This window comes from Microtus ochrogaster, chromosome 6 (genome assembly GCF_000317375.1).
Source record: "Microtus ochrogaster isolate Prairie Vole_2 chromosome 6, MicOch1.0, whole genome shotgun sequence".
In the NCBI taxonomy this organism is placed as follows: Eukaryota; Metazoa; Chordata; class Mammalia; order Rodentia; family Cricetidae; genus Microtus; species Microtus ochrogaster.
The window spans coordinates 2,800,269-2,817,017 of record NC_022013.1 but is presented as its reverse complement, the minus strand read 5'-3'; the positions used below and the strand labels follow the sequence as shown (position 1 = coordinate 2,817,017).

General features: G+C 44.2%; 1 protein-coding gene across 1 annotated transcript in view; it reads right to left on the bottom strand.

The window, feature by feature from the left end:
• Map3k19 (mitogen-activated protein kinase kinase kinase 19) overlaps positions 1 to 16,749 on the bottom strand; it is a 39,521-nt gene that overhangs the window by 12,453 nt on the left and 10,319 nt on the right. The window contains exons 4-10 of the mRNA XM_005348297.2: positions 15,318 to 15,472; positions 14,221 to 14,336; positions 12,050 to 12,162; positions 8,152 to 8,242; positions 5,419 to 5,491; positions 2,564 to 2,808; positions 1,840 to 1,883 (exon numbers count right to left, since the gene is read on the bottom strand). Of these exons, the coding sequence (XP_005348354.2) occupies positions 1,840 to 1,883; positions 2,564 to 2,808; positions 5,419 to 5,491; positions 8,152 to 8,242; positions 12,050 to 12,162; positions 14,221 to 14,336; positions 15,318 to 15,472 (837 nt within the window). The remainder of the gene's footprint in view (positions 1 to 1,839; positions 1,884 to 2,563; positions 2,809 to 5,418; positions 5,492 to 8,151; positions 8,243 to 12,049; positions 12,163 to 14,220; positions 14,337 to 15,317; positions 15,473 to 16,749) is intronic.

Here is a 16,749-nt window from a genome sequence, read left to right as displayed (position 1 = left end):
AGGGAGGGAGGGAGGGAGGGAGGGAGGGAGGGAGAGGGAGAGAGGGAGAGAGGGAGAGAGGGAGAGAAGGAGAGAGGGAGAGAGAGAGAGAGAGAGGAGCCTCCCAGTATTAAGAAGTCCCTTTCAAAAGCATTCTCAATGCTGATGTACAGATGTGCACAGGTATCTCTCACATGCTAATACACAGGTGTGCACAGGTAGGTATCACTCATTTGCCGATGCACAAGTGTGCACGGGTATCTCTCATGTACTGATGCACAGGTGTACACAGGTATCTGTCGCATGCTGATGCACAGGTGTGCACAGGTATCTCTCACGTGCTGATACACAGGTGTTCACAGGTATCTCTCACGTACTGATAAACAGGTGTACATAGGTATCTCTCACGTGCTGATAAACAGGTGTACAGAGGTATCTCTCATGTACTGATGCACAGGTGTGCATAGGTATCTCTCACGTGCTGATGCACAGGTGTGCAAGGTGTTTCTATGTCTCTTATAACACTGAAGGCCAGGGGAGAACTGAAAAAACTGAGAAATGATGAATATCTTCCCAGAAACTTCCTTTTAAATTACAGAAGCAGGAAAAATTCCCCACCGTGGAGGTAGGAAGTAAATGGCAAAAAATTACCTGGAAGCCGGGCAATGGTGGCGCACACCTTTAATCCCAGCACTCGGGAGGCAGAGACAGGAGGAACTGGATCTCTGTGAGTTTGGGACTAGCCAGGGCTACATAGTGCGACCCAGTCTCAAAAATTTAAATACATAAATAAACAAAGAAAGAAACAAAAAGAGTTGAATGAAAGAAAACTGAGGGAGCCGGGCGGTGGTGGCGCACGCCTTTAATCTCAGATCTCAGCACTCAGGAGGCAGAGGCAGGTGGATCTCTGTGAATTTGAGACCAGCCTGGTCTACAAGAGCTAGTGCCAAGACAGGCTCCAACACAGAGAAATCTTGTCTCAAAAAAAAGGAAAGAAAGAAAAGAAAGGAAGGAAGGAAGGAAGGAAGGAAGGAAGAAAGAAAGAAAGAAAGAAAGAAAGAAAGAAAGAAAGAAAGAAAGAAAGAAAGAAAGAAAGAAAGAAAGGAAACTAAGAGGCAGGAATCACAGCTTCAAATAAGCATTGGAGAAACCAGGACTGCCAATCACATGGTCCTGTTTTCTTCAATGGAAGAAAATGGCTGACGCCTAGTCACCTAGAGTGCCAGAGTGAAAAGTGGCCCATCAGCCTAGTGGCCCATTGCTATTCTATGAGTCAGGCTTCTTGATTCCCCAGTATCCTGAGCATGTTTAGGCCCTAACCCTGAACTTTGTCTTAAGGGAAAAGAATGCATCCCTGTGAAGAGGCCCAGTGAGTTTGCATGCTCCACCAATAGAATCTATCCTTGTAATCATCACAGATCCTTTTCTAGGCCTAGCCCTGACCTCTGCTTAGCACTCAACAGAATTCATTCCTACTGGAAAGGTCACAGGACACAAGTTCTACTATGTTTAAATGTGTAAGAAAATAGGTCACAGAGTCAGCCCCTGGAGGTCTTGACCCAGTGCTCGCAAAAACGGCACTGTCCCCAACTTTCATTCTTATCTCTCCTTGGTCCCTTTCCTGATAGTGGCAATACCTGCAGGAACCCTTAACACTAAGAGACCCAGTCACCTTACTAAGCAGGGGGCAGGAAACTGCCCAGAGAAGTAACCCACAGAGCAAGGGATAATATTCCCATGAATAATTGACTTCTCCCTAAAACAGGCCTAGTTTTTAAGTCTTCCTCCACACCATTACCAAGGATTTGACACCGAGCTTATTGTTTTTTAATCAAGTCAAACACGTGGCGCTAATCTTACCTCAATTCTTCGGCTACCGTATCTCACGTCACAAGTAGGAGACGCTATAAGGAAAAAACAAACAGGAATCAGGTGTTTTCAGCAGTAAGGTGAAAAGTCTGTGGATGGAGCAGTGTAGATGCTAATATGCATGGGACGGTGTTTCAGAGTGTGTGTTCTTCCTGTGCAGTGTGCACGGTGGTACGGCGTGTTTCCAGAAAGCCTCTGGCCAAAGCCGTCAGGAGGGGTTGTTGTGGGTTTGTTTTTTAAAATAAGACCTCTCACTGGCCTGGAACTCGCCAAGATGGCTAGGCTGGCTGGCAGGGGAGCCCCAGAGATCCTCCTGAACGGGCCACCTCTGGGCTATAATGACAAGCATGCGTGATCATATCTGACTTTTTTTTAAAACATTGGTTCTGGGGAACTGAACTCAGATCCTTGTGCTTGCAAGCACTTTACTGACCAAGTTATCACCTAAGCACCATGGTAGGATTCATTAACTGCTCAGCCTAATATGGTTGCTCTCATTTGTGGTTTCTAGAATTTTTATAGAGATACATAAAATCATGTATGTATATATGGTATGAACAGAGAAGTAAAATTGTTCAGGGCAAAAGGGGGACGAATAGGAAGAAGAAGGGGTGAGAAAAGGGGGAGCAGGGGAAGGTGAGGCCTTGTGCTGGCCACACAATGTATCCTTGTATGGGAGCTTTAAAAGTAAACGCACAGACAAGGCTCGACTCACCTTCAGATTCTCTTCGCTGCACTTTCAGATCGTGAGGCGCCTCCTCCCTGGCTGCAGACTTAGCGGTTCCTGGGTCTAGACAAGGTCTCCGTGGTAAGAGGGTGGCATCTGCACCACAGAGCTCCTCACAGCTTCCTGCCCTCTTCAGAAGGGAAGGTCTTACCGCAAGGCCCCCCATCTCCTCTTCATTTGGTGGAGAGATAGAGTACACTTGTCCCCACTCCTGGTGCCCTGATGTCACCTGACTGAGAGGCAAGAGATAGAAAAAACTCATTTGCTGGTGATCTCAAATGGTCCCTCTGCATTCAAAGTTTGGTTCCTACCACATGATGGTGTTGGAGGTGGTGGCCTAATATAAAGAAATTAATTCATTGGGAGAATGCCCTTGGGGGTTTTGGTACTCCCCAATACTGGCCTGCTCTCTTTGTGATCACCATGAGAGAAGTAACTCTCCTCCATGATACGCTGTTGCCTTACCAAAAGCCAAAAACAAAAAACCCAATCAAAAAAAAAAAAAAAAAAAAAGCAACTGTGGAACAAACCTCTGAAAACAAAATAAATTCCTTTTTGTTACCTTAAATATTTTGCCAGCTACAGAAAACTGCCTCGTACACTCCCCATATCGTCCCGACCTGCAGGTAATAGGCCAGTCTGACTTGGTTGAGAAGTTCGGAAAGTGAGTTACCAAGCAGCCGGGCTAAGCTGAGTTGTGGAACCCTAACAGAACAAGGCCCCTCCATGCTCTGGCCTGACCCTGCCTACCCTCTGGATTCAGTCCTACTTCACTCTCCCTGTTTCTCAGAACACAAAAGTCAAAGACAAAAAGCTGGGCCAGGAGCTGCCCACTGTCTTGTGTCTTTAAAGGTATGAATTAGCCAGCCCAGTACTCCCCAACTGTCTGCCGTGGGAAGCCAGTTTCTATGTTTGTTAGTTATTTTTCTTACTTTTTTTTATTTTTTGAGACAGGGTTTCCTGTAATCCAAACTAGCTATATAGCCAAGAATGACATTGAACTTCTAGACCTCCCGCCTCCACCTTCCAAGTGTTGGGATTACAGGCATGCACCACCATATCTGGTTTATGCAGAGCTGGGTATCAAACTCAGGGCTTGGATACTAGGAAGCACTCTGCCAACTAGCTGCGTCCCCTGCTCCATTGTCATTGTTTGGTTCTTTGAGAGAGACAGAGTCTTGCTATTATTGTAGAGTTATCTTCCAAGCAAAACAGCTGCCATTTTCATCAAATTGGCTGTGACTGCTTGGAAGAGATTATCTCTAGCCAGTTTACTAGGAGGGTCGTGGAACCTCGCTGGAGAGTCCAGCTTATCCTCCCAACCATTTGTGTGCAAATCTGTCCTAATTGGGTGGGATCTCAGGAGATGTGGAGTAAAAATGCCGGGGAAGGTTAACTGAAGAGGGGCTCTATCCGCCTGGCTCTGGAGAAGCCAACATCTATACCATCTGAAGACTTTCCAGTGTGGCTGCTTTGGGTTCCCATGCTCCGGTAAGCCCTTCACCCATGCTCTGTGAGTAAACTCTGTGAACTCTGGCAGAGTGATACTCTAGTTTGTTTGTAGCTGGGGCCATGTAAAGAGAAGGTAGATACTGTTTACATCTTTCTGGGGAAGGACATTTCCCAACAGGGCTGGCTGGCCTGGAATTTGATGTGTAAACCAGACTGACCTTAAGCTTGTAACCAGCTTCCTACCTCTGACTCCTGAGTTCTAGAGCTGGAAGGACCCACCTTAAAACCTTCCAATTCAACTTTTGCCAACTATATTAAAAACTAAAGAATCAAAACCATACGGAGAATAGGCTCCATTTTTCATCATCTGATCAATAGATATAGATTGTGTTATCAAATTACAACTTTTCAGTGTTTACTCTCATGTTCTATACTAGCATTATCTTGTGCTGGTCATGGAGCTACAGAACCACACTTGGGACACCATTTCTCTGGAGCCCTGTAGGTATACCACGGCCCTGGAGCCAAGTTAGACCTTCAGCCTTGTGATGGTTTGAATAGGTATGGCCTCCATAGACTCATGCGTTTGAATGTTTGACCTACAGGTAGTGACACTATTAGGCGTGGCCTTGTTAGAGAAAGCCTGTCACTGTGGAGGTGGGCTTTAAGGTGTCATATATGCCCAAGCCACTCCCAGTGAGGCAGTTCACTTCCTGTTGTCTATGAATCAAGACGCAGAATTCTCACCTCCTTCTTCAGCAGCATGTCTGCCTGCATGCCACCCACCATGATGATAACGGACTAAACCTTTAAACTGTAAGTCAGCCCCAATTAAATGTTTTCCTTCATAAGAGTTGCAGTTCTCATAGTGTCTCAGAGCAATAGAAACCCAAACTAAGGCAAGCCTGTTTCTATAGCATGTGTGCATGTCTCTCTCTGTGTGTGTGTGTGTGTGTGTGTGTGTGTGTGTGTGTGTTGTACTCCCCTGAGAGCACTGATGTGGAGACCAGTGGAGGGCACTGGGTGTCCCACTATAACCTTCCTTGCCTTATTCCCTCAAGATAAGGTCTTTCACTAAACCTCAAGCTTGACTGGTAGCCAGCAAGTGCCAGTATCCTCCTGTCACTGCCTCCCACAGTGGTGAGGGTGTAGGCACACATAAACTCACGCCACGCTTTTTACATGGACGCTGGGGATTTGAACTCTGATCCTCATGCTTGCACAGCGAGTATTCCTACCAGCTGAGCTCCATCATTACATCAGACACCATATGGCCCCCACACCTATAATGTGTGTTTATTATCTGGCCCCTCCTCTTAGTATTCATTGATACACAACTGTCATATTTTCTTCTTAAATTATAATCCAATACCTGGGAAGATATTCCTTACTTGATTTCTCTCAAATCTTCTTGACTTGTTTCTTGGGGAGGATCTGGTGGAAACGTCACAAAAATCTCAACACCTGTAAAAAGTCATGACAGGAGTAGAAAAAGTAAGAAAGCAATAAATGCCCCATGGAGGAGGGAAAAACACATGGTCTATTTAGATAAGTCTTGGGTGGGGGTGGGGGAGGTTTCACGACAGGGTTTCTCTGTGTAACAGCTCTGTCTGTCCTGGAACTCACAGAGATCCACCTGCTTCTTCTGCCTCCCGAGTACTGGGATTAAAGGCATTTGCCACCACCACCCAGAGATAAATCTACTCTTAAAGATTATAGAATAAATGTTATCTGGGGGATTGAGTTTAGCCATTTTCTCCAGCATATGGACGACATGGTGTGTCAGGTAAGCCCCATCTCCAGCCCATGGCCCTATGTAGGTACAGACAGCAGGGAATGTGGCCAAACACAAAATTATATACTTGATTAAAATATCATGAGGATGTGTGTGTATGTGTGTGTGTGTAGCTACAAGTGCACTATTGTCAAATGTGAACTTTGGGGATCACAATGTCATGCCACAATATCAAAAGGTTGGTTTTATGATAACCTCCAGATGCCGGATGGGAGGGCTTAGAGGAAAGGGATCTGACACCATGCTCAATGAGCTGAGTTTAATGTCCAGGACCCCCATGGTGGAAGGGGAGGACTGATTCTGGCAGGCTGTCCTTTGACCTCCACGTAGGGCTGAGGTGGGTTTATATCCACACGTGTATATGTGTATGTGTGCACATATATATGTACGCACAATTCAAAGGTAATTTAAAATTTTTAAATCTTTCAGATGGCAATGACAGTCTATGACTAAACAGTGCCTTGGGTGGAGACAAGAACCCCTTCTTCTGTAAGGGTAACTGACAATACCCGCCTCACAGACTGAAATATTAACTGAAATTGACCAACTGTGAGGAGAAATTTTGTCAGAAAGATCATTGATTCTTTGACTTATTAAAGTTCAAAAGTTCCGTGGCGATAAAGCAGAAATCTCACGTCGCCCATATGAGAACCCAAAACACTACAAATCTGTTTGAAAAGAAACCAGCATTTCAAACAGCAAGTTGCCCCAAAGTTAAACAGAACAAGTAAGTTAAATCTGCCCCCACAAAAGTGTTTCAGGACAATGCTGGACATCTGAGAATTTGGCTTTAAAGTTTATGAAAGTCAAAGGCTGGGGCTGGAGAGGTGGCTCAGGGGTTAAGAGCACTGGCTACTCTTTCGGAGGACCTGAGTTCAATTCCCAGCACCCACATGGCAGACCACATTGTCTATAATTCCAGTTCTAGGGGAATCATACACCCTCACTCCAATGCACATAAAATAATATTAAATAAATTGTTTATATGAAAAGAAAATCAAAGGCACTTTGACTCCAAGACTCTTTCGAGGGGAAGCAGGGTTCACTTATTTTAATCAGTTTTTTCAGGTTTGCTGAAGTCTACTCAGCCTGGAGAGGTGAGAAGCAAGTCTGAGGAAGGCAGGAGGTTGCTTGGGACAGGGAAGCAGGGCACAGACGGCTGTGGAAAGCGTTTTTGGATGTGGAAATGAATAGACTCCTGGAGCTGCTGGGAGCTGCCGAGAGGAAAGGAATGGTGGAAGGTGACAAAAACAAAATGGCAGGGACTGTGCTTGCTGGCTTGGCAGGCGTGGGATCAACTCCGGAAGAGCAGGTGTATGGCTGGTGTGGCGAGGGGAAGTCCGAGTGTCATCCCGCAGGCACTCCATCTTGGCTGTTTGTGGTTTGTTCTTTTTTGGGTCTCTCACTGACCGGAAGCTCACCAGGTAGGCTAAGGGCACTGGAGTTATAAACACACACCACCACAGCCAGCACTTTTGATGTGGGTTCTGAAGACCAAACTCAGGGCCCCGCAAAGCGAGCACTTTAGTGAGTGAGCTGTGTCTCCAGAACCAGTTTTTATCTTCAGTCTGTCGATTTTTTGTTTTGTTTTGTTTTTGCTTTGATTTTTTATTTTCTTCCTCTTTCTTTCTTTCTTTCTTTCTTTCTTTCTTTCTTTCTTTCTTTCTTTCTTTCTTTTTCTTTTTCGAGACAGGGTTTCTCTGTGTAACAGCTCTAGCTGTCCTGGAACTAGCTCTTGTAGATGAAGATGACCTCGAACTCACAGAAATCTACCTTCCTCTGCCTCCCGTGTGCTGAGATTAAAAGCATGTGCCACCACTGCCCAGGTTGTCTGTGTTTTTGGAGTTGCCCCACACACTTCTGAAATTCTGAGAGAACCCCAAGAATCAGTGCAATCTCTAAGAATAACTCATAGATGGAAGTGAATACCTGGTGTGCGATTCCACTCTGTGTGCTGTGAATACATTGTTTAGAAAAGAAACTGTCTTAGGCCTGCGCAAGGCAGAACAGAACTGGGGCAGGTGGGGGGGGGGATGACATGGGATAGGATGGAGGGGGGGGCACTACTAAACTGAATGCTGGAAGAAAGAAGGCGAGGTCAAAGAGAAGCCATGTATCGCCACCAGAGACAGATGCTGGAACTTTACCCGGTAAGCCACAGCCTCGTGGTGATACACAGATTAATGGAGATGGGTTAATATAAGATATGAGTTAGCCAGAAATACGCTTAAGTTATTGGCCAAACAGTATTGCAAATAATATGGTTTGTGTGTGATTATTTTGGGACTGAGCAGCCAGGAACAAACAAGTGGGCTCTTACAACAAATACCTTCTGTCCGACAAGACCAGTCTTCACCCCTGGGAGCTCCTCCTTCCCCAGCCAGTATGGACAGACTGCAGTCATCCTCAAGGTCAAAGTCCTGAAAAATCACAGAAAGAAAGCTCAGTGAGGCTGTGGGGAGATGCTCGGTAAAACACTCACCATACAAGCATGAGGGCCTGAGTTCAGGGCCCAGAATCTACATTTAAAAGCCTGTTGTTAGCCGGGCAGTGCTGGCACACGTCTTTATTCCCAGCAGAGGTAGGTGGATCTCTGTGAGTTCTAGGCCAGCCTGGTCTACAGAATGAGTTCCAGGACAGTGAGGGCTGTTACACAAGGAACTCTGTCTTGAAAAACAAAAACAAAACCCACAAAAACAAGCCAAACAAACAAACAAAAAACAAACAAACAAAAAAACCCACGATGGACAGGCTCCTGAGAAACCACAATCAAGGCTGACCTCTGACCTCCACATCCATGCACACATACACATGCATGTGTACACATACACATCACTGTTTCGTTTTTGTTTTATTTAAACAAAACAGTGATTCAACATACTATTTTTTTTATTTTTTATAGGGTGAATGCTGACTTTTGAAGGCTAAAGTTTGACACCATAGATTCTTTCTTAATTAGATAAAGTATTTAGGACAAAAACAATGAGGAAGATTCATTCCTTGGAGCAGATATGATTAACTGCATAATGAAAGCTGAAGATCAAAGCTGAAACGCAAGGACAGAGACCCTCAGTACTTTCTACTTTATGGATTTAGCATCTCGGTTGCTAAGCTGCTGTGATTTGACTTGCAAGGATAAGTGGAAAGAATCCTTCAGCCACAGTAGCAGGGAAGCAACCTGGGGAACAATGTCTGTTTTCACTGCTCTTCCCTGGGGCATTACAGAAGAAATCCCTGCCCCTGTGGAAGCTGCAGCTAGAACCCTGGGCGGAAGCAGGCAGCAAAATGAATCACAGTTTTCACCAGGACTGCCTTCTGATCTGATTGATCCAGGGGTGTAGCTCCTCAAACTTCCATTGGCTTTCTAGAAAATAAGCCTTATGTTTGAAAGTCACCTTGATCCATAAAAATGTACTTAGAGCTCTTTAAAGGGAAATGTTTTCTTAGTATGATAGAAGTCATCGTGTTTTAAGATATATTTTTTATTGAACTTATTTCTGTGTGGGTACTTGTGAATCCACATGCCTATGGCACAGGGAGCATGTGAAGACCGGAAGACAGCTTGTGGGGTTCCGGTTTCTACTTGCACCATGTGGGTCCCAGGGACTGAACTCAGGTAGTCTGGCTTGGTGGAAAACACCTTTCTTCTTTCTTCCTTTCTTTCTTTTTAAAAGATTTTATTTAATGTTATTTTTTACATGTATTGGTGTTTTATCTGCATGTATGTCTGTATGAGTCATATCCCCTGGAACAGTAGTTACAGACAGTTGTAAGCTGCCATGTGGGTACTGGGAACTGAACCTGGGTCCTCTGGAAGAGCAGCCGGTGCTCCCAACCTCTGAGCCATCTCTCCAGCTCGCCAGCCCCAGTGATAAGCATCTTTACCTTCTGAAGCATCTTGCCAGCCCTCAGAGACATTGCTGATGATAAGCCCCTGTACTGGAAGTTATTGCAATTGATTTTGTGCTTTTAAATTTCTACAATCAGCTTGGGGATACAGCTCAATGTCCCCAGCACCATATAAAACTGGGCATGCTGGTACATGCTTGTAATCTGAGCACTTGGGAAGTAGAGGTAGAGGTTTCCTAGTTCAAGGTCATTCTTGGCTGCCTAGGGAGTTTAAAACCATTTGGGATGCATGGGACCTGTCTCAAAACTAAGTTTCTAAATGCAAAGGGCATTTCTAAGTCTCAGTCCTATAACTAAGTCCTATCACTAGAGCTTTGTGAACTTGAAAAACACTACAACTGTCAGAAGATTCTAAAACCTGAGAGAAAGAAGGGTGGGGAAATATAGAGCTTAGGAAACTAGATTGTGAGCAGATTTCTTCAAAACCCTGTTGGAGTTTCAAGGAGACGTCTCAGTAGGGAAAGCCACTTGCTGCCAAGAATGGTAACCTGGATTTGATCCTGGGACTCACAAGGTATGAAGAAAGAGTTGACTCCCAAAAAGTTGTCTTCTGACTTCCATGTGCCCTGTTAGCATGTATGTGAGTTTCACTCCCCATAAATACTTTTAATTCACAAATTTAAATACCATTAGAAGCTAAAAATATGCTAAAATAAAGACTTCTACACTGAAAGGAAAACATTAATGAAAGAACTAAAAACTATTTAAAATAAATGGAACCATATGACACGGAATTTAGTACAGGCAAAGCTGCAAGAACCTTCAGTGTTACCCGCATACATGACAGATTATAGACAGACAGAATGCCTGTCTCTCAACAAAGACTTTATGTTGGAGTCCTAGCTCTCGAAGCAGGATAGTGGGAAGCAGAATCTGGAAGGTAATTAGTTCATGAACGTGGAGGCCTCACAGTGGGCTTAATAACTTTATTCAAGACACAAGAGAGTCGGAATGAGGAAGGAACCAAGGACTTCCAGTGTGTCTGTGTGTAGCAATGGCCTCTGAATTGAAACTCCTGCAGGGAGGAGCGAGCTCCTAAGATTCAGGAAGCTCATAAAGCTTCCAAGACTCAGGCCCATCCCAAGGTTATATAAGCAGTAAAAAAAAAAAAAATTATTACTGGGAGAGAGAGAGAGAGAGAGAGAGAGAGAGAGAGAGAGAGAGAGAGAGAGACTCTCTAGTTGAGCTACTTGTAGACCGTGCGTTTGAAGGATGCAGTTTCCTGAATTCACCCATGTTGTCTTTGAGTCACAGTGTGTCTGTATAGAGCCCCTTACCCATGACCATGAATAATCCCAGTGAATCCATTGGCTCACTAAGACAGCTATAAGTGTAATCTTTTCTTTGGTATGTCATCTCTACCCTGTCAGATAACTAGACAGTTTGTGGACATATCCCCAGGAAAAGTCACACGACAGCTATTCTAACCCTTCAGTCTCTAGAACTGAGAAATACATTTCTCTTGTTTATAAGCCAGTCTATGGTATTTTGTTATAACAGTAGGAATTAACACACACACACACATACACACACACTCCACGTTAACTAGCTAATTTACATTTAAAAATTATGTCCATGGGTGTTTTGCCTGTGTACCACATTTGTGCCGTACTAGCTGAGGTCTAAAGAGGGCATCAGATCTCCCGGTACTGGAGTTACAGATGGATGTGAATGCCAGTGTGGGTGCCAAAATCAAACCCAAGTCCTCTGGAAGAGCAGCCAATGAGCTATCTCCCCAGATCCTGATTTATGTTTTAAAAAATATATCAATACTGTAACTGATCAACTGCGGACATGGTGTTACATACCACAGGATCCTGGGAAACTAGAATAGGAGGATCAAGAGTTCAAGGCCAGCTTATACTACATAATAAGTTCTAACAGTGTAATAAGACTGCCTCAAAACACATGTGATATTGATATTTATATAAATTATATGATATTTATATCTGATTATTATAAAACGTTGAAGCAGTACAAATGAAGTACTAGGTGGGTCAGACATTCCACTTTTGTTGTTGCTTTTTAAAGTTTTACCATTTCTCTTTAAGATTTATTCATTTTATCCTTTTTACACCAATGCTTTGCTTCCTTGAGTATGGGCATTGACTGCATACCTGGTGTCTGTGGAGGTCAGAAGAGGACACTGTATTCCTTGAAACCGAGTTACAGGTGATTGTGAGTTGCCAGGTAAGTGCTGGGAACCGAACCTGGGTCCTTTGCAAATGCAGTGCACATTCTTAACTGCTGACCCGCCTCTCTACACCCTATTTTTTTCTTTTGAATATTCTTCTTTTACCTGTTTCTATTCCTCGTACCTCACTGCTGCTGACGCTCCGCAAGACGAGGTTTTCCGTTTTGGAAGCTGTCCCATGCGTTGGAGAAGAGCTTGTCTCATGACAAATGTCAAGCAGTGACTCCGCATGTCTCTCTGTCAAAAAGAAACAGCATGTGCTTTGGTGAGATCCCACAGTCTCATGGCAAGAGCTGCTCCATCTGGTCAGGCTTTCCTGGAAGGATCGCCAGGCATTCTGGTGAGACTTTAGGTAAGGATTTTCACAGGAAGAAAAAGGCAAGAGCCAGGCTGGGGAGATAAATGGCCCAGGAGACCAGGCATTTGCTATGCAAACACGAGGACCAGAGTTCAGATCCTCAGAATCCACATAAAAGCCAGACAGATGTAGTGACTGCCTGTGGTTTGAACACTCAGGAGGTGAAGACGGGGCATTCCCCAGGGCAAGGTGCCTATCTAGACTAGCGGAAGCGGGGTGTGTTCGGGGTTAGTGAGAAAACCTCCCTCAGGAAATAAAGTAGAATGTAATGGAGGAAGAGACTTGATGTCAACCTCTGGCTTGTGTGTGAGTGCGTGTGCACACAAACACACACACACACACACACTCTGCATACATACTTCACACACATGCATTTAAGAAAAAAAGAGTTAGATTTTGGCTCAACATAATTATAGTAACTCATTCTTAATGACGCCATTCTCCCAGCCACACCCTCTGTGAGGTGCTGGGGCATGCGGGAGAACTTTTCACCATCAGAGCCATCCACAGGTATCTCAGGGTCTTTGTCTTCAGAAAGAGGAAGGATGCTTACCCTTCACCTTGCACTAAAGATGAACCCTTGAATGGACTTCTCGTGGTGAATGGTTAGGAGAAAACCTCTCTAGTCTCTTCCAAATAGATTTGTCAACAATTCTGAAGGCTGTGCTGGCTAAGAACTGGCCTTTCTGCTCTCTTGCATTGCCCTGGAAGAGTCTGTGGACTGAGGATGAACTCTCCACAACGTGATAGCAAGAGAAATCCAAGTGAAATGTAACGTGGGGATTTGTGGAGACCATTTTGTCATTTTGTCATAAACTAGGCCTTGGGAGACAGCTCAGTTGACACAGTGGTTTCCTGCAAATGGAAGGAGCTGAGTTCAGCTCAAAACCTGGGTTTAAAAGAAGGGATAGAAAGATGGTTCAGTGGTTAAGAGCACTGACTGCTCTTCCAGAGGACCTGGGTTTGATTCCTAGCACCTACATGGTAGCTAACAACTGTCTGTAACTCCAGTTCCAGGAGACCTGGTGCCTTCTTTTTTGCCCCTACTGGTGCTACGCACATACGTGGTAAACAGACATAGAGTCAGGCAAAACATCCATACACATAAAATTAAAATAAATACATTTCAAACAGAAAAAGAAGCCAGGCATGGTGGTGTCAATTTGAAATTCTGGTGCTGGGGAGGTGGAGACCAGTGGGTCCCTGGGGCTAACTAGCCAGGCAGCCTGGCTGAATAAGCAAGTTCTACTAAAAAGTGAGGGATACTGGTTTCAAAACACAAGGTGTGGGGGTTACAGAGATGGCTCGTTGGTTAAGAGCACTTGCTGTTAGCTCTATAGCAGCAAGTTTTGTTTTCTAGCATCCACGGTGGCTCATGGTCACTTGTGACTCCTGTCCCAGGGGATCTGACATGTTCTTCTGGCCCCCATGAGCATGGCATACATATGGTACATATAGAGAGTCAAGCAGACACACCTTCATACACATAAATTAATAACTTAAAAACAAAAAGCGAGATGTACAGTGTTCTTAGAAAAACACTGGAGGTTGATCTCTGGCCTATGCACAGACACACACACACACACACACACACACACACACACAAGTGTGGAGTAAGACTTCTTTGCGTTCTTTAAAGCATTCGCCCTGTGCTTCAGAGAGTCACTGCTCAATAAGGAATCACTGATTTGATTTATTTAAATGAAGTGTAATGGCACACATCTTTGATTACAGTACACGGAGACAGAGGCAAGCAGATCTCTGTGAGTTCAAGGTCAGCCTGGTCAATGTATTGAGTTCCAGGACAGTTAGGGAAATATAGGTGAAACCCAGCCTCAAGCTAACAATTGGATCTATTAAACAGATGTAAGACAGGAAGACAGACTTCACACAGGACTTTCAAATTGGGGAATGTGCATCTAAAGAGAAATATTGACCTGGTTTGGGCATGGACTCCATCAGTATGTCCAGCAACTGCTGCTTCCTCCAGCTTTCAATTTGTGACACGTAATGTATGGCTGACTTGCCGCTGAAGTCACAAAGCTTAGGATCTCTGGGGAGAATAGAAGAAAGATTATTAGGTGAAATATGACAAGACGTAAGAACACTGGCATCAAGTAAGCAAAAAGCCCAAGTTAGGGATATAATAGTGATTTCAAAATACATGAGCTAGAGAGTGACCATTTCTCAAAATTTTAAACAAGAAGGCTCGTGATATATCTCAGTGGGTAGAGTGTTTGCCTATTGTCTTAGTTAAGGTTTCTATTGCTGTGAAGAGACACTATGATCACAACACCTCTTATAAAAGAAAACAATTAACTAGGGCAGGCTTACAGTTTCAGAGGTTAGTCCATTATTGTTACGGCATGCAGGCAGACATGGTGCTGGAGAAGGAGCTGAGAGTTTACATCTTGATCCATAAGTAACAGGAAGTGAACTAACTAGGCTTAGATTGAGCATAGGAAACCTCAAAGCCCCACAGTGACATACTTCCTCCAACAAGGCCACACTTATTTCAATAAGGTCACACCCCCTAATAGTGCCACTCTCCATGAACTTATGGGGGCCAATTACATTCAAACTCCCACACTTAATGTGCACAAAACCCTGTGTTCCATGCCTAATGCTGAATAAACCAGGCATGGTAGCTCATGCTTGTAATTCTAGACTGGCCTCAAACTCAGACCTTGAACTTGTAATCCTGCCTTTACTTCACCTGTAGTGAGATAACAGATACATACCACCACATCTGGCTGATGTACTGGAGATTGAACCCAGTATTCTACCAACTGAGCTACTTCTCCAGTGCCCAAAGAACAATTATCTAAACTAATAAAGAGCTAGATATCAACAATGGCCAATGTAAGTATTAATCCATCCCTCAAAATTACAATGAAGTCCCTTTTAAAATTATATAAAAAGTCATATATATACACACATATATGAATATATATATTTCCACACATCTAAGTTTACACGTAGCTTTGACAAATTGCAATGGATTAGCCGCCTTTCAGCTGGGGCCCATACTCACGCGTGATGCCTGAGGAGCTCAGCTAGAACTTCAGCAGGTTTGTAGACTGTTAAGACATCCAGACTCTCAAACAGGTCCACATCTCTCACAGCCAGCATCAGAGGGGTCAGGCCGTGCAGGTTTGGGAAGTTTATATCCAGGAACTCTTCAGATGCCTTTAACAACAAGAGTTTTGGTGTCTGCTGTGTTTTTACTGTATGCCTACTGAAATCAATCTTTGCATTTTCATTGCTTGATCAATTTCTCATTTTAACTTTTTTTTTTCCTGGAGTAGGGATTGTACTGAGCTATACCTCAGTCTTAATTTTAATATACTCTACCCCACCCCATACGGAGGCATTTTATTTTATGTTTTATATAGAATGCCAGGATTTTCCCTCCTGTGTGTTTTCATCTTGTTACTTTATGGTCCATGACGCCAGCTGAGGTCGTCAGTGCGATGAGACAAACATGGGATGGGAGCAGATTATTCTGTTATTTCCTAGGTCTTTGATCTGCACACAAGTCCCGGGGCTGATGTCTTCACTCTCGTTTAACCTCCCTGCGAGATTCACAATGGTTTTCCCAGCTCTGTGATCACTGGTGATTTCCGATTTGCCTGTGTAGCCATGCTTCTCTGTCACCATTAGGGTCAGGATGCTGATACTGAAACAGGAAAATCCCCGTTGCTGATGCTCTTGAGCACATCAGCCAGAACATTCATTTACACCCTGATGATGGCACAGAATGATCCCAGAAAGAGTTTGTTTTGCTTTAACTTATTTATTTATGTGCTTTTTTTATTTTATGTGCATTTGTATTTTGCCATCAGTGTTGGGTCCCCTGGAACTGAAGTTACAGACAGTCGTGAGCTGCCTCACAATTGTAGTTGCTGGCAATTTAACCTGGGTCCTCTGGAAGAGCAGCCAGTGCTCTTAACACCTGAGCCATCTCTCCAGCTCTGTTTGGTTTGGTTTAGTTTTTCAAGGTCTCATGTAGGTCAAACTGGCCTTGTACTTTCTATATAGTTAAGGATTACCTTGAACTTTTGATAATCCTGCCTCCAGCTCTGGGGTCACAGGTCTGTCCCACCACATCTGGTTTGTGTGGTGCTGGAGGTTGAACCCAAGGCATCATTCATGATAGGCAAGCACTTTACTGACTGAACCACATCCCTAGCCTCCTCAGTATGCTATTTCTCAGAACCTGTCCTGAGGAACTGATAAAGCAAAAAGACCACAACCCTGGGTTTCAGTGTTGATTACCAAAGCTGACTATAATTATCGTGTAGGCTGAAACAATGGGGATGTTCTATCGGGAACTCACCAAGGCCAGCTAGCCTGGGTCTGAAAAAACCTGGGATAAAACTGGACTCGCTGAACATAGTGGACAATGAGGACTACTGAGAACTCAAGAACAATGGCAATGGGTTTTTGATCCTACTGCACGTACT